Source organism: Poecilia reticulata, chromosome 16 (genome assembly GCF_904066995.2).
Source record: "Poecilia reticulata chromosome 16, P_reticulata-male-v2, whole genome shotgun sequence".
Lineage (NCBI taxonomy): Eukaryota > Metazoa > Chordata > Actinopteri > Cyprinodontiformes > Poeciliidae > Poecilia > Poecilia reticulata.
The window spans coordinates 13007295-13024702 of record NC_088845.1 but is presented as its reverse complement, the minus strand read 5'-3'; the positions used below and the strand labels follow the sequence as shown (position 1 = coordinate 13024702).

The following is a 17408-nucleotide window of genomic DNA, read 5'->3' as shown; positions in this document are numbered from 1 at the left end:
AATCCACCTTTTTCCTTCTTGATTTTCCGTCTGATCTTGAGTTTCGACCTCTCACTTACTCCTTTTACCAACGACATCCCTTTTATCATTCCCTTAGCTCCCTCCTCATCCTCATATACTAGATCAGATTTACTTGTGAACAGGGGAAATCTGTTTCTGTCTTCCTCAGAGATTCACCAATCAGTTTTGTGTCACATTTCATATCTAGTGTTTTTGTAGTTTTGTAATTCCTGCTAATATAGATTCCAAGTGATTTCTGTTTCTATTCAACACCTAAAAAGTTAGAAAATATGAGAATAGCATGGAGAAAGCTGATTAAAAACTATAATAAACAATTATTTTAATATGAAACCGTCTTATTATGGTTTTAAAACTGAATAATTGATTTCCATGCCACTTCAATCAGCATAGTTAGAGCAGCTACTATAATGGAGTATGTAGATCTCGATTTTTAAATGTAAAATTTCCAAAAAAGCTGCAAACAGAGTTTGAAAATCCACAGATTTATCTACTTTGCTATGCTCTGCTCTCTCTCCAGGATTGTTTTTATGATTCTTTTCCCCCAATCAACATTACTCATTTTGTGGTGCTACTTTAGAAATAATTACATGGAATTTTGCAATATTTTTCCCTCATTAAACTTCTTCCAGAATTTACACATAGAAGGAAAAATATGAAAAAAAAAACAAGCTGACAGATTAAACACACATATATTTTCCTTCAAATAAATTCAACAGCTCTATTTTTGCTACTTGCCACATCGATAACTTGACATCAATTAAGGCTGAGGTTGCTGTGCAGTGGAAGGAAGAAATACTGCCACCTGCAGGTGGGAGTTAGCGGTCACGTAAACCATTTTTGTGGAAAATTTTCAATAAACTTACAGTTACGCATTAGCGCAAAAAAAAAAAAAATATGTGGGTATCTGTTAATTTTACATGCCAACGTGTGTTCTCGAAAAACTGAATAGAATCTAATTGGCCTTCATGTTTTCTGTTGACAGGTTCGTTCTCTCTGTCTGAATGAGCAGCCAACATTTTTCAATATGTACTTTTTATTTTGTCAGCAAATATAACCTTTCCATGTTGCACCAGATTATCCAGAGTATCAAAGGAACATTTATTTAATCAGTATCTTGTGTTTTGATACCAGAAAAAAAAGACTTTATACTGGCACTGCATATTTTAGTTGAATTTTACAGTCCCAGATTTGTAAATTACCAAAAAGGTCAAGTGGTTTCCAGATTTTACTGACCAACTCTGACCTCAAAATCCAACATGGAAGGATTCTGTGCATTTAAAATCTATTTATAGCTGCATTGAACCACAAATGAAACCCTTGTACTTATGGCAACTGGAATCTCATTAAATATCACTAATAATAGAGGTAATTTAATAAAGGTAGCACATACTACCAAATATCCTCCAGTACAAATATTGGAGCTTACGTTTCATTTGTATTATCATGGTGATTATGTTCAAGCTGATGAGAATCACTCACCAAGAAACTACAACTACATCCTGTAGTAAACGGGAATCTGAATGTTTTCTTTGCGGCTCCAGTTCTGGACCTGCAGACCAGAACTTATTCTCCCGTCTCATAAACTGAGCTCTGTAAACGTCGCGGTTTGTGATATTAACTATCATGTTGTGTTTACATTGCATCTGAGTTGTGGGCTGGTCATGTTTACCTGCCACTTCATACATTTACCAACATTTGGCCAGATCAGTTTTCCATAAGCAGACGCCAGCAGATTTTCAATGAGAGATTTCCTCCTGTGCTCAGTAGCCTCTGTTTCAACATGAATGTTGTTTGCTTTTAGCTTGTTAACAACTTAGGCCACATTTTGAGAACTCTGCAATGTAGAAAATGCAGTTTAAAAAAAAAAAAAGCTTCTTGCACCTTTTTTCTCCTCAGACGTTATCAAGTTTTCACACCTGATAATCCGGTAGACTCGGTTCAATTGGAGACCAAAACTGGAACATTTGTTTCATTTTCAGCTGCTGCCGTTCGCTTTCACACTGCTGTGCCAAATGAACCAAACTAATTGAATGACCTGTTGGCTCCCCTTGCTTGTTTTGGTTGCTTTTACCCAGAATGCCCTGTGCTGTAGTCCGCTCCCTGCTTTTGGAGCGCTGCCTGGTTGGTGTTCACATAATCATTCGAACTGCGCCAGAGTTCACTTTAATCAAACCGAGACCGAGGTTTTTAGGTGAACACTAGAAACTGACTTTGATAGAACGTTCATCATTCCTCAAACAAATCGGATCTTCCAGACAAACAAACTATATTTGGATTAAAGTGGACTGGAGGGAATTGGCCCTAAACCACCTGGTAATTGCTGAAAGGAGACGGCTACTTTGGTTCGTTTCTATTCAGCAACAGCGTCTACACTGGAGAGGACTGTTTGTTTTGGGGATGGTGTGTTTGTTTACCGATCAAAAAGATTGGATTTTTGAGTATCTGACCGGTCACCATTCAATTTAGCAAAATAAATAATAATGTCAGACTTTGGTCACCAGCCGAGTTTTTTTTTCAGTGACCACCTAGTCTTCGTTGATGGTTTTTTCCCTTTACTGCTTTTGTTATTTTGTTCATCTGCAGTCCTGCTCTGTACTTTTCATGCCAAAGCAATTACAGTTTAACAGAATGAAAATGTGTCATTAATTTAGGGTCTTAATTTAATCTTTTCCAGCCTCTCTACTCATTATGAATAACAAACATCCCAGAGTTTGCTGTGTGTTCGAGCTAATTCACATGCATAGTTAGAGTTTTGATTGCATCTCTTTCCCTCTTGATCTTTATCTTTTGCGTATTTTTCTCTTGGACTCACTCGTGTTGCTCTCCTAGGTTCACAGCAACAACCGGCACACGCAGGGCGTGCGAGTCTTCAGCAAAGTAGAGTGTCTTTTCAAGCCTGGCCTCCTCCAGCCCTGGTCGTCTCCGGCGCTCACCCTGCCGGTTCCCCTCGAAGATCTGAAGGACCCCTCTTCACGACCCATCTCCCTCCCGCTTGGCGGCCGGCCGGCTCAGATCCTCCGCTGCAAATTTTACTTTGCAGACCGCTGGTTGCTCATCAGTGAGATATCCTTCCTGTCTGGTAGGAAAACAAACTCGAGCAGCTTTGTTTCACATATTTCAGATGAGTGGCTCCCTGCTCGTTCAGAGCCATTTTGTTCCTGTACAGAATCTGCACTGATGTCATAGATACCCTGGCTTCTGCATCTTATGTATTCCCATAAACCATGTTGTTGTTTTTTATGGTTTTTGGTCTTGAAGATGCTCTTCAAAGTAAAAAAAAATTAATTAGTGGGTTTTGTTTTACTAATGGAAGTCAACCAGTGTTTAAAGAGAGATTATGTTGACCTTTCAAAATAAAACCCGTTTATGCATTTCAATATAAAAAGTGTTTTCAAATGATTGTCCTGTAAAGGAAATCATCAACACTTTATAGGTTGAATTGCTTTAACATTACTGACTATTCTAAGCTAGTTACAGTAGCAGGACATTATTAGATAAACACATATGGTTATCTTACTGTACATCTCAGTTAAACTTTACAAAAAAAAACGTAAAAAGTCTTAAAAAATAAGTTTTATTGCTTCATTGGTTTGACTATTGCAGCTTCCACGTTACGTACTATAACCAATTAAGTGAAACCAGTGAGTCTTTCAAAATAAAACTCTTGTATTCTCTTCAAAGTAGAAGTTTCAAATAGGTTATCTTATTGCACAGCTATAAGATGATTCAGCTGGCCTTTCAAAATAAAGCTTACAAATGTCTTTTTAAATAAAGTAATTCATTTTACGGCAAAATATATAAAGTTTTGTCCTACATTCATGAGTGGGATCAAACCCCAAAGCTGTACATGTTGGATCTAAAACAGCAGTAATGAAATTATTTATCAGGCACCATTTTGCTACCTTGATTTGTAATTCCTGGTGTTAAAATGTTAGATGTTTGTCAACACATCCTGGTTTCATTTGGATTTATTATAGAAAATGTTTCAAACGATATATTCAGCTTTTGAAATGTATCTTTTGAAAGATACAAACGATACAAGGATACATTATATACAATGTATCTTTTGTATACATTACATACATACAATGTATCTTTTGTATACAAAAGGTACATTGCATACAACATATATTTTGTATAAATTGTATACAAAGTTTTGTATACAAAGATACATTGTATACAAATGTATATTTGTATACTAAAGTCTCAGATGCAGACCAGCACTGCATCTGAGACTGAAGGTACACCACTGCATCTTAAGTCTCAGATGCAGTGCTGCAAATATCCAGCAGGTTCATGATCAACAAAGTAAAAGAGGCTTAAAATTCATTATTACATAAACTATATTTTAAATACCAAGCTCAGTAGTGCAGACTGGAGGGTTTAATAACATTTGCATGAGAAGCAGCAAGGAATAAAACTGAGCATCTTCGTTTAATGAAGCCAGTTATTTTGATAAAAGTTCCTCTGCCGATGACTTTTATTCTGCCAGTGTCAGCATTTACATGCAAGGACTTTATGGTAGTATTTATATCAAAATGCAATTTACCCACAGCCTTTCTAGTGCGGTTGTCTCTTCATAGAGCTACAACAAACGTGCAACAATTAATCTTTACACACCTCTTTATCATGCTGCAGCTTCAGTTCTGGGAAAAATTTGTTCTTCCTACATTGACCTCCTTGTCTTTGTTTGTTTTGAACCCAAAGTATCTGAAGTGTAAGATTTATTACTCTCTGACCAGAAGTCAGATGAACCCATCTACACTACAGCTGAGATAACGGCGGCTAATTAAACTGTCCGTTGTGTCAGCTCTGATGTGATAACAGCAAAGTCAGGTACCTGAACTATTTGACCCAACAATGTCGAGTTTGTTGACTTGAATCATGCAGATAATAAATTAGATTTTGAAGAAACGTTGCGCCTGTCCAACTGTGTGAATGTCAGAATAATGGATCAGTAAAGCATGTCTGCTGTATTAACTCCAGAAAGAAGAAATTCAGCTCCAGTAACTTTAACCCGAGTCAAAAACCTTCATAAGTAAATTACAAAAATCTAATCACTAAGGAAGATGATGGTTCCTATAAACCAAATGTGTCAAACTCGAGGCCCAGGGGCCAAATATGGCCCACTGCATCGTTTTTTTCGGCCTTCTAGAGTCTAGATGCCAAATCAATCAGACCCTCTAGTTTATATGTGATTGCTGAAATTCACACACATTTGTGAGCTTATTGTCAACTCCCACCTACAGGTGGCGGTATTTATTATGTCCTTTACTCTGCTGCCTGAATTCAGGTTATAGTTCATGATCGATATAGTTTCTTGAATCTAAAACACCCAGACACACATTGTTGTTACAGTCAATCAACACCTCAACTGCAAATAAAACTAAAAATAAAATAATTAATGTATTTATCTTATACGTTCAGCTTATACGACACAGCATGTAGCAACATGTCATATTTACTGTCATATATAAAAGATTCCTTTGAAATTCCCTTCAAATATTTCTAATCAGCACCACAACAGTCATTTTGATTGCAAAAAATCACAAAAACAATCACAAAATCCTGGAGGCACTGAATAATGTGGAAACATTTTCAATATTATTTAACTTTAAGAAGAACTAATTGAATGCAAAAACTGCTATTTATTAATATTTTAACAGTTTAACAGATCATTAACAGAACATTCATGATCTTGATGTGAGTTTGATTTTGATGTGAGTTTGTGAGGTTTCTATAAACCTTGAATGCTCCATTCAGGATTTCAATGAATCAGAGTGAAATAATCCATCCTCTGTTATCTGCTCTCTATCTCCTCTCCCTCTGTTGGCTACAACCCTGATGCTAAATAGTAGAGAGTTGGTGAGCAACACAATCCATCATTCTTGTCGAAAAGCATCGCGTTACCTCCTGATCCTAAACATTATTTCTCAATCATTGTTTCTGCTCTGATGAAATACTGTCAAATGTTGCCGAGATCATATATGTCAAGTTTCTATTGACGTTTAAGGTGAGTAGAAATACTAAACTAGAAGTCTGTATGTGTGTAACCTGGAGACTGCAGACCCGGGGTAAGAACCCGGGGCTATTGTGGTTCTTTAGGTGATTAATTCAAAGCTGGTAAAAAAATCTGGCCCAGCTGCTCAAATGCAGAGGCATTTTTTTAATTTAACAAAGAGGGAGACTTTTTGCTGATGCAAGATGCAGACAAATCAAACACTTTTGATAATTAAAAATATTTTCAGCTTTTATTAATCTGATTGTTTTTCTTTCATCTGTAATATCCTATCATATAGAAGGATCAGAAACATCCAATAACTGTAACTTGGAAGCAGAATCTGGTGCAAACAGGCATTAAACTGACTCAACGCAGCAGGAATCAGCTCATGTCTTTCTACTCAATTTACAGAATTGGTGTCTTTCTTCTTATAAAGGCAATAAAAAGCTACAAAGTAAATACATGTATGCTGCCCTACTTAATTTTATTAAAATGTTTAGTTTTTCATTTGAGATTTTTTTCAATCATTTTGCACAATCATCTGCTTTTATTTTAAGAATAAGCTTCTGTGGTTCTTTAAACTCAGGTGCAATTTGATCATTTTTGCTGTTGTGGCTAAGTGTTTTCACCATGAATCAGAGATTTCTAAAAGGCTCCTACCATTTCAAAACCCAATTTTTCTCCATGATATAAATATAAACTCGGCCTAAAAGAATAAATCTGAGCATCTCCTGTTGTGGTCACCTGCTAAAAGCCTCTCGTTTTCTCTCGCAGCCCGGATGAGCTGCAGACACATCTCAGTATGTTGTGTAAAAATAGTTTTCTTTAAAACACCTTCTTACATGTTTGTAAGAAGTTAACTTTAAGTTTTCCCTCAGTAACAAGTTGTTCACTCCCTTGTAGGAAAACCAGGCCTATTTTGTCTGTAACTCACTTTTTTCCCCCTTTGTTTTCTCCATATTTTGCGAATCCAGAACCATTCGGAGAGGATGAGACGGACGCTGATTCATTTCTTCAAAATCATCCAAAGTCTCCGAACCCTAGTCCGACTTCTCTGGGGAACGTCACCACCTCTGTTCCCACATCGAGTCACGGCTCGTTCAGCACCAGCTCCAAGCCTTCTGGTAGGTTTGGGTCAAGTTTCTGATCCTCACTTGACAACATCCTGCCTTTTGTCTATCCTTCTCTTCCTTTCTACTTTACTTCTTTCATCTCTTTCCTCTCTTGTCCCTGGTTTCTGTCCCCATCGCTTTATCTTCTCCTGTGGCGACTGCACTTATGAGTTTGACAAAACTATGAAATGTATTTTATTCTGACCTCAGGTTATTTGCAGACACTTATCTTCTATATTTTATGGTGATTTTGGAAACACCGAAGAGAAAGGTTAAATGATTACCATCACAAGAAAGCTTTTACACTGTCAGCATGGTTGTTAAAGGGGACATATTATGAAGAATTTACATTTTGCACTTTTTTTGAGAGGGAGGAAGACGTGTAGCAAAGCTCAACAGGCTGGGACTCCAACCTGTGATCGTCACGTCAAGACCTGAGGCCTCCTTATGGGTCGAGCGCTTTATCCGAGTGCCACTGCTGTGCCCACATTTTGCATATTTTTATACTTCCATTTGGGTCTCAATTGCTTCTAGAATCAGAACAAGCGCTTAAAAAAACTCCGTCCACTCATATTTTGGCAATAAGTTAATGATTTTTAGTGTCTGGAAAATGAGTCGCTTCAAAAACCTTCGGAATGTCACGTCACAAATCAGCAGACTCTGCCCCTCACCTAGCAACGCCAGCCTGTTACCTAGCATCCCAAGTGAAGTTCCAGCACATTTGGTCAGCTGGTTTTACCGCTCCATTCATTGTACAATGGCTGCTGAAAAAGACAAGTGTTGGTTGGTGACTTACCATGCAGAAACCACTTGCTGCTGCCTCCTTGTTGGTTGTGCAGGACGCTCTACTTCTGCTTTTCAAAGATGTATGGTGGTATTATTGTGCAGCTGTTTGCAGCCAGTTTAACGTATGAGTGTAAATGTTGAGTTGGGGGTGTGGCCAGTAGCAGCTTATTTGGATTTTAAGTTACAAGATGCCCTAAAACTGCTCATTCTGAAAGGAGCTCACATAAGCTTCTAGAGTGGAATCTCATTATCTAAGAATGATTTAGTGTAAAAAATATGTAATGAACGTGCTTTGTATAGGCCATAGTCCTATCCTGACCTGGTCAAGGAAGCACAGTACTCCACCTTTAAGAGATTTTTGCTGAGACAGATAAAAATCCCCCTCATCCCTCTTCTTTGAGCCTTCATCATCTCTCCTCTCACACTTTCCTCCCTTGTTCATCCCTCGCTCCTCCAGAACCCCCCACCGCCACCACCCTCATGATGGACACCACTGCTAACTGGACGCTGTCAGGTGAGAGAGTGCACCAAAGGAGATTCTCTTTTTTTATTTTCTTAAAAAAGAGACGGAGAAGGGGGTCAGCTCCATTTGCGTTGGCTCTCCTCTGGTAGCTTAAAAAAAACCCTGTCCGCTGTGCTAAGTAGACAGTTTGCTGTACAATAATGGAGCAGGGATTAGAGGGACAGGATTTAGCACTGGGCTCTGTCCCCAGAGTTGGAAGATAAAACAGCTCGAGGAAACAACTCTTAACGCAGCCATAGTAAATTATATTTGCATCCAATAACATCTTGGCTTCCTGTGGTCTCACAAACTGCATGTTTTGTTGGCGAGCTGGCTCTGTTCTACACAGCTAAACAATAACAGGCTTTAAAAAAAATGAAAAGAGCTGGAAATGGTTTTCTGTGTCGTGTTTGCTGCTTTGTACTTTTTACTGGATGTGGTTGGATGGCTTTGTCTGGGTTTATTTATTACCCGCATGGTGTTCAAGTGACAGAGAGAGAGAGATGCAGGAACACTCTTATGTTTTGACAGACTAATGTTTAAAACACTCGCTGGTAAATCTGGATTTATAAATGTACGTAGGCATGTGCATGGGTTGCTATGTTCTTGTCTACACTTGGGTTCAAAAAACGTTGGATACATCCTGTGCTGTAAATACAGATTATTTCTGTTTTTGTCTTTTTGTGCCACCGTTAAATGTTTCATACCATCAAATTGATTTAAATATCAAGTCTAGTTTATTTATTGCACTTTTTTAGCAGCAAGGCAGTTCAAAGCGCTTTGCACCACAAAAACACAACACAGTAGCGAATTATGAAATGGGCAATAAACATTACATTCATGTCAGATGTACATCAAACGTATTTATCAATGTTCCAATTAGTAATAATCAAAAACAACTCCAACGTTCAGAGATGACCTGAGTAAATACAAAAAGCAGTTTTTAAATGAAGAAAAAAACAAAACGGCCATATTAATAAAAGAAAAACAAACTAAGTGCTTAATGATGCAACAGGTAATTAGTGTTTTACATTTCATTTCTGTGGAGGTTTCTACACCCGCTAATAGGGTTGGACAATAAATCTATACCATTTATCACGGTAGACAAGTGATCAATATCAGCAGATAATATGCCTGATAGAATATTCACTGAGCTACGATCCAGAACAGCTTGGCATTCTGGGAGATGTAGGCAGAGAAAACACTCTAGCTGCTCAAACTTGGCCAGTTGAGGCCTCAACTACTTCACTCACTCTGTGGTTACCTAGCAACGGACTCATTCTTTGGTTACCTAGCAACAACATGTTGAGTAACTGACACAGCAGCAGTTTAAGGTTTCACTGTTTCTCATAAACGCTTTAAATTAATAAACGACGGTGTGTAATGAAAACTGGATAAAACGGGAAAGGTCACGGCTTTGGTAGTATCTCAGATTTTAAAACAAGGTAAGCAATAATTATCCATTGACTAATATGAAATGTCTATTTTTCAGCCATATTGTCCAGCCTTATATCGCCTCTTAAAACTTGGATTATATGTAGATTTCACCACAGACCAGGGGAAAATTGGTCTTTCTTTTTTATTCAACAAGCATGCCTCGGTTGACATTGAAAAGAGAAAGAAACTGGATTATTCTAATTATTGCTTGGCTACAAAGCTACTTAGAAGTGAAACGACACAGACCTGCTGCTCTCTGAGCAGCGGGGTACGGGAGGCTCTGGGTTATGGTGAATATTGAAGCAGTCGGTCCCTGTCGGATGTGCAGTAAGCCTGGTGTGCCTGTGCTGGTGTGTGAACCCCCCCTGTGAGAGCGTGACTCCTCTGAGAGCGCTGATGTTTGAAGGCTTTTCAGTGCACTAGCTTATGCCACACTCTGGTTATAAATCCACAAACCCACACAGCGACTGAATACACAGAGCTCCAGAATAATTTAGAAAACTGTTTGGCAATACGAAGGTCTCTCTAAGTCACATTACCTCAGAAAAATAGCCTAAAAGGAATAAAGGCATCATACTTCCTGCTGCTTCTTTTATTTAGTGATTGTTATGGTGTAAAATGTTTCTGTTAAAGATTATATTCCTTCTTGAAGGGTTCATAACCCTTGAATGGTTTCACAACCAGAAACTTCAACACCAACACAGAGTATTGGAAACACTTTCACAATAAAAGTCAGAGCAGTGTACCATGTCTTTGCATTCAGCCTCTCTGAGTCAGAACTTTGTAAGTCTTTAGTTTAAATCACTTCCAGCTTTGCACATCTAGATACCATTCTTCTCAATTGGCTGGATTTGTCCTGAACTTTGACTGGGCCCTTCTAACACATGAGCTTTAGCTGTGAATCTAAGGTCATCGTCTCTACTCTTTTCAGCTTGCAGCAGGTTTTTATTACATGTCAATATTTGGCCCCATTCATTTTCTCATTATCTCTGATGTGCTTTCATGTTGCTGCTGGATAAAAGCGTCCCCACAGCATAATGCTGCCACCACCATGTTTCACAGTGGGTATGGCATGTTTAGTGTTTTGTGCATTGGTAGTTTTCCATCACTTAAAACATTATTGTTTGTCTTGCATGACTTCCCCCCTTCCTTTTTTTTTTCTATTTTACCAATGACTTTGTTTTTTCCATAATAACTGCAGCTCCTCTGCAGTTATTATGGGTCTCTTGGTGGTTTCTCTAATTCTTTCCTTCCCTATTTGCTGGTTTGGGTGGACGGCCATGTCTTAGAAGAGATAAGGGGGACATATTGTGCAAAATTCACATTTTGCATGATTTTATTTTACTACTATTTGGGTCTTAAATGCTCCTGAAAACCCGCCTGCTGTTTGACTATAAGACAATGAGGAAAATGAACCGTTTCAAAAACCTCCTGATTGTTGAGTCATATTCAAAAGGGACTGCATTGTTACCTAGCAACCCCAGCCAAGCCCAGCCCCGTTACCGAGCAACTGACGCTGAATTCCAGCGTCAGTTGGAATTTCAGTTGGAATTCTCTGGTCAGCTGGTTCTACCACTGTGTGCGCTGTACAATGGCTGATGTTGACTGTTGTTGACTTGCCATTAAGAAACCACTTGCTGCATTCTTGTTGGTTGTGCAGGAGGTTCTACTTCTACTTTTCAAAGATGTGTAGTTGTACAATTACACATCTGTCTGAAAGCCATTTTCTTATGTGAGTGTAAAAGTTAAGTTTCTTCTATCTGTAAAGCATAATTTTCGTTTCACTTATTTTTTTAGTCTGGGACATAAAAAAACTAACACAATACACATTTAGGAAAGGTGGTATGCCTTTAAAGTTTAGGGCTAAAGCATTTGGAAATGGGGTAATTATGCATTTCGTGGTGCACAATGTAAGAAACTTAGAAATAAAATCACAAGACCATGTAATATATTAACCTTCAAGACTGGGAGAAAAAATCTTTGAGATTTCTCTGCAATTTTGTCCAGCACTAAAAAGGGGAAAGTCCAAATTCCCAGCTGTCACAGAATGCAGCATAACTTTGCTGCTTTGATGAACTAGTGAATAAACTGTGGTCATTCACAGAATAAAGCAATAAACAGAACTAAATCATCATTTCCTGGATGTTTTTCAGTGGTTAGACTTGAAAGCACGATCACTCCCAAACTTTCTCACAGCTCCAGCTGCAGAGGCTGTACCCACATATTTTATTCTAAAACACACATTTTCTTTATGCAGAGCATGTGTTTGTAAGCACAAAACAGAAATCTAATTTAGTTTAATTTATAGTCATAGTACTGGCATGATTTCATAAGCCTGTTGCTCAAACACCTTCAGTCCACAGATTATTGGTCAGATATTCCCCAAACACAAAAATGGAGTAATGAAATGAAAGACTGGTTTCTTTCTGCAGAAAAATACACAACTACTCGCTTATAGTGGCTCATAAATCATGGCAGAGAGAGGGTCCAATTTACATGTAAACTTTAAAAAAATGCTTGAAAAGGAACAAAAGGTGCAGCAGAAGGATTGAGGAGGAAGTCACATTGTTGATCATCTTCTGAAACCGGCTGTCAGTTATCATCGCCGTCCTCATGGCAGCCAGGATGATGAACAAGGAAGTGCATGAGGACCCGAGTTTGACTCAAAGTAAAACTTACATTGAGTGTCGTTCTGTTCGTCATTTGTCTTCTTTTCTCCACCATGTTGACTTGGAAATATTAAATTTCTAAAGCAATCTTTTACATTTGGCCGGCTGTAAAAGGATAAGTTGGAGATTTGCTGTAAAGGCGTTTGAGGCGCCTTTGAAGCTGCATGTCGTCTGCGTCACAGAGGTGGAGCTTTTAAAGAGAGTAGTTTGTTTAGTGCTTCAATGACTTCTGCAGGAACTTAGATGAGACAAATGCATAAACCTGGGAAAGGCTACAGACGCATTCAGGACTTGGCTTGGATTCGTCTCATAAGGAAACATGTTGGCTGATGGAATAAATCCCCGTCTGATGCGAGAGGCGTTCTGGGGAAAAAAAAAAATCTAATTTGAAAACTTATGAAAACCTAAAAGGCACAAAGAAAATCCTTAGTCATCAAAAAACAAAATCTGTCACTAAAAAAACAAGAGGAGTCACTGAGATTGGAAAATGCTGCTTTTACAAATGTACCTCATTATATGTGGGAACTTAATTTTATGAAGTCATAAAAGTATAGTCACAGTGGAGGTAGTGTCATAGTTTGGGACTATGCTTCGTTACAGGAAAATACCAAGACTGCTTAGTGGCACGACCACAAAATGAGAGAAATCATTCATATAAATAATCAATAAAGTCGCTAACATAGTTCCTTTTCCTGCCATGTATATGGCTGTGTCTAATAATGTGTTTTACATGAGAATAAAACATTTGGTAAAAATTACATATGTATATAAAGGATGTTGATGAGGTGCCTCTTACATGTACTGTGTATAATGATGAAATATAATGAGTCAGGACAGAGTAAGTTACGTTTTGCTGTGAATTTACCATCCTTGTTTTTTATATTCCCTACCATCTTGGGATCAAAGTTTAATCAAAGTGTCCCTCTGCAGGTGTTCAAAGTCTTCAGCGAATGGTTTAATACTAATAGAAAAATTCATCTGAAAAAGGCAGAACTCGTCACTTGCATGCTGAGATCACTGAATCTTCTTCAGTGCAGACTGAGAGTCGGCATAGCGTAGCAGGAGATGAATTTATGTAATTGCTGAGACATTTGTGTTGAACTTGATACTAATGCTGTGGTGCAAAATTCAAATCAATGGACTGTTCATATGAGCTTGACGTTTAAGCTCTGGTGCTAAAGCTGCAGGATTTTTCAAAACCCCAGGGCTTTTTTGATGATCTGGTTGCATTTATACAGCATCAGATTGTGATTTCTGTGAAAAGCTTCATTTTTAATTGATATAGAAATGCAATTTAAACGCATCATGGTGTGACTGGGTGATGTGAACTCAACCAAAACAGAAACGACGGCTGGTGAATGCAAATAATTTACTCACCTGTGATTGTTAAAGTGACTTTGACATACATCACTTTTCTGCTGAAGGTTTCTTTAACTCAAACCTTGAAACCATGGTGTCAAACATAAATCAAAAGCTAACTGAAATGGATTTTTTTCTTTCTTTTTCCCCATTTCAAGAATTTGCTGCCGTTACTCCGAGGGCGGGACTTCCTGTAGCCAAAGACGACGGCAGTAACACGGCGATTCTGATCGGCTGCCTGGTGGGCATCATCCTGCTGCTGCTGGCTGTTATAGTCGTCATTCTGTGGAGGCAGTACTGGAAAAAGATTCTGGGCAAGGTGGGTCAGGAGCTGGACCTTTTACGGTGTTATTTCTAAGCTGGAAATATTTTATTTCATAAAGCTACACCGTCGCTTTGATTCAGTTTAAGCTAATATTTGCTGGAGAACAACTGCCAGCCTTCTGGCAGTAAACCAGCCCGTCTCCATCTGGATTTATATGCGCTGCTATTAAAGCAGTTAAAGTTTGTGTCCAGGATTTGAGCCCTAATAGTTCCTTCATGCTGCCTTTCAGGCGCAGGGCAGTCTGTCCAGCTCAGAGCTCAGAGTCCATCTGTCCGTCCCCTCGGACAACGTGGTCATCAACAACACACACAGCTACTCGAGCCGCTACCAGCGCATACACACTTTTCCTGACGACCGGGACCATGACAGAGACGCAGAGGGGGAGTATCAGGAGCCCAGCGCTCTGCTGCGGCCCAGAGACCAGAGGGACAGCACCAGTAAGTTACAGAACAAGCACTGAGGGGTTTAAATGCTGCTTACTTTTAATATTAAATCTGTGTGTTGGAGGAAATGTTTCCAAGTCAGTTTTCGAACATAAATAATGTGACATAAAGTGGTCTCAGAGCCTCAAGTCATCCTTTTTTCTTCATTATTTCTTCCTGACATTTCTTTGGAACGTGTTTCTTTAAAGTTTTTTTACTCATTAGTCCTTTTTCAAATACTGTCAACATTCAGCCACAATCTGACCGTTTTGCACATAGGTGGCCCACATAAAACAAAACTGATCTTAAAGTCAAATGAAGGCTGCTTTAATATTTGATCCTAAATGTGACCTCAGTCTGAATGGTCGCTTTGCATTTCACTCGACATTTTCATTCACACCACTGAAGTGCGACAGCATCACAATAACCAACACGCGTTTCATTCAAGGCTGAAGAACAGAGGCCTGTTCACACTGGAGTCTGAAGTCGTTACATTTAAATTACATTGTGGAAAAACTGCACAAAAATCTGACCTCAGCAAACAGAGTTGACTGCAGTGTAAACGGGACAAAACGCCGCTATAAACAACCCAATAAAGGGAAAATGTAGAAAACAGCATGTCTAACCTCAGCAGCTTTCAAATGAACTTCCTGTGGCTTTTCCTTCACTGCCGGCCTCTGGGTGTCGTTTCTTTGGCTGATTATGGAGCATCGCATTAGTGCTGGTGTGGCTTGGAATGAAACTTTACAGTGTGTCCAAAGCCATCATGGCATAAATGGAAGTACCCTCAATATAAATGTCTACTGAGATTTAAGATGCATCATAATAATGATAAAAATTAACCCAGCTCAGCATATTTGACTGAAGAAGAAGCTTTTTCTGCCATGTTTAATTTAAAATGTTGCAGACTGCAGGGACTCTTTTCACAGATGCAGTCTTGAGTGGCCAATTGAACTGCAAAAACACAAAATCTTACCAAGTATTTCTGTCTAGTTTCTAGCACAAATACCTTATTACACCTGAAACGAGGCAAAACTAACTTAAAAGTAATTTAACATGGAAAAACATCTTGTTGTAATAATCTGGCAATGGAACTGGCATGTTTTCATCAATATTAAGGAATTATTTACTTAAAACAAGCTCCTGTGTATCGCTGAAAAGTTTCTTGTAAGTTTGTTTCTTTTATTTCAAGTGAACTAAGATATTTGCACTTGAAACTAGACAAAAATACTTAGTAAGATTTTGTGTTTTTGCAGTGCACAATAGCAAATTTTGTTTGACAATAAACTGTCCCAGATGTTTTTGTGATAAAAGATTTTCTTGTTTTGAGACCATTTTTAAGCAATACAATGGCAAAGGCATAATGATGCAAGAACAAATTCTCAAAGCTCAATAAACTTTAAATTCTAATGAACATTTAACACTGGATCTAGAAAACATTTTCATTATCCAAAATAAATAAACAAAACTACAGAAACAACAAATAAAATAGGAACTAAAGTCTCTGTAACAAAATTGTCCTTAAAAAAAAAGGCTAGTTGATAAAAAAGCATCAGATTGAAGAACCTTTTTCATCCAGTTTTTGGTAGGAAGAGCTAGAAAAGAGAAACTATAAATCGTGTAAATAGAAATTATTGAGAAATCATTTTAATTCATCATGCGGATAATTGATTTCTTGATTTATTGCTTATTGCGACAGGTCATTTGTAGATGAGAGCTGTTTTAACAGTTGGCATGGTTTGGCGTAAGGACTGGACAGATGAGTAAAAAAGCAGCCAAAGTCTAAAGAAACAAAAGTAAAAGTCCCTCAGAAAACTGGAAGAAAAGTTAAATAAAAATGACCACAAAAGATCACAAAAAAGCGAGAAAATAAAGCTCTGCTCTGCGCAACATGTTGACAGGCAGGAAAACATGCAAAACACATCAGCTGGCAATAAATAAGCAGAAAATGTGACAACAATCCCACCTTCCATATGTCCCGTATTTAAATTTCTGCACTCATGCCTGTGGTTTGTACCACATCGCTCAGTTTGCATGTCTCAGTTTGTGATTTTGCAAACTCATTTGGTTGATGGGGCAAAAGCAGAAGGAAAACTCCCGATGTGGCGTGCCTATCTGGAAAACTGTGGCGTTGCAGAATATTCCACCACACCAAACAAAAGTAAACCAAATCAAACATCCTGCAAGGAAGACTGCCTGCAAGAAGATGCACGGTGCAGAGGGGGCACAAAAGAGCTATTGTTCCGGAGAGAGGGGAGGATAGGGAGGAGAAGCTGAGGATTAAAGAAGGAAAAAATGCATTCCTTTGCTTGCATTGTTCCTCAGGAGGTTGGCATGCCGTCTTCACTAGGCGCCTGTGTGAGTTTGAAATAACAAGAGTAACAAACATCCCATGCAGTCAGTTTTTATTTTATGTTTTGTTGTGTTAACTTGCCTGAGATGTTCTTCCTTCCTGTGCTCATAATGAAAACCCTTATGATTCCTCGTATGTACATGAACACGCTAACGCTGTCATGACTCTGTTTTGTTCCATGTTATGATTTTGTTTGTGCGCCCCCACCTCGTTCTGTACGTCTGTGTGTGTGTGTGTGTGTGTGTGACCTTGTAGCCTTGCTGTTAAACAATCCAGCCTATCACGTGCTCCTACCAGATCACAGAAAAGGCTCCAGAGCCGTAGTCGTCCCGAGATCGGCTCAGGCTCAGGAAAAGAGCCTGAATGTGCCCCAGGGTAAGAAGCCTCAGACTGGGCCGGCACAGTCAGGAGGATCCCCTGC

General features: G+C 38.6%; 1 protein-coding gene across 6 annotated transcripts in view; it reads left to right on the top strand.

Annotated features, from left to right (window-relative positions):
• The window catches only part of ddr1 (discoidin domain receptor tyrosine kinase 1), a 93727-nt gene that overhangs the window by 63918 nt on the left and 12401 nt on the right, over positions 1-17408 (top strand). For 3 of the 6 annotated variants that reach the window (XM_008431352.3, XM_008431353.3, XM_081597623.1), the window contains exons 9-14: positions 2851-3100; positions 6997-7146; positions 8378-8434; positions 14046-14206; positions 14442-14649; positions 17243-17362. In XM_008431352.3, the coding sequence (XP_008429574.1) occupies positions 2851-3100; positions 6997-7146; positions 8378-8434; positions 14046-14206; positions 14442-14649; positions 17243-17362 (946 nt within the window). The remainder of the gene's footprint in view (positions 1-2850; positions 3101-6996; positions 7147-8377; positions 8435-14045; positions 14207-14441; positions 14650-17242; positions 17363-17408) is intronic. The other 3 variants (XM_008431354.3, XM_008431356.3, XM_008431357.3) reach the window with 3 other exon arrangements.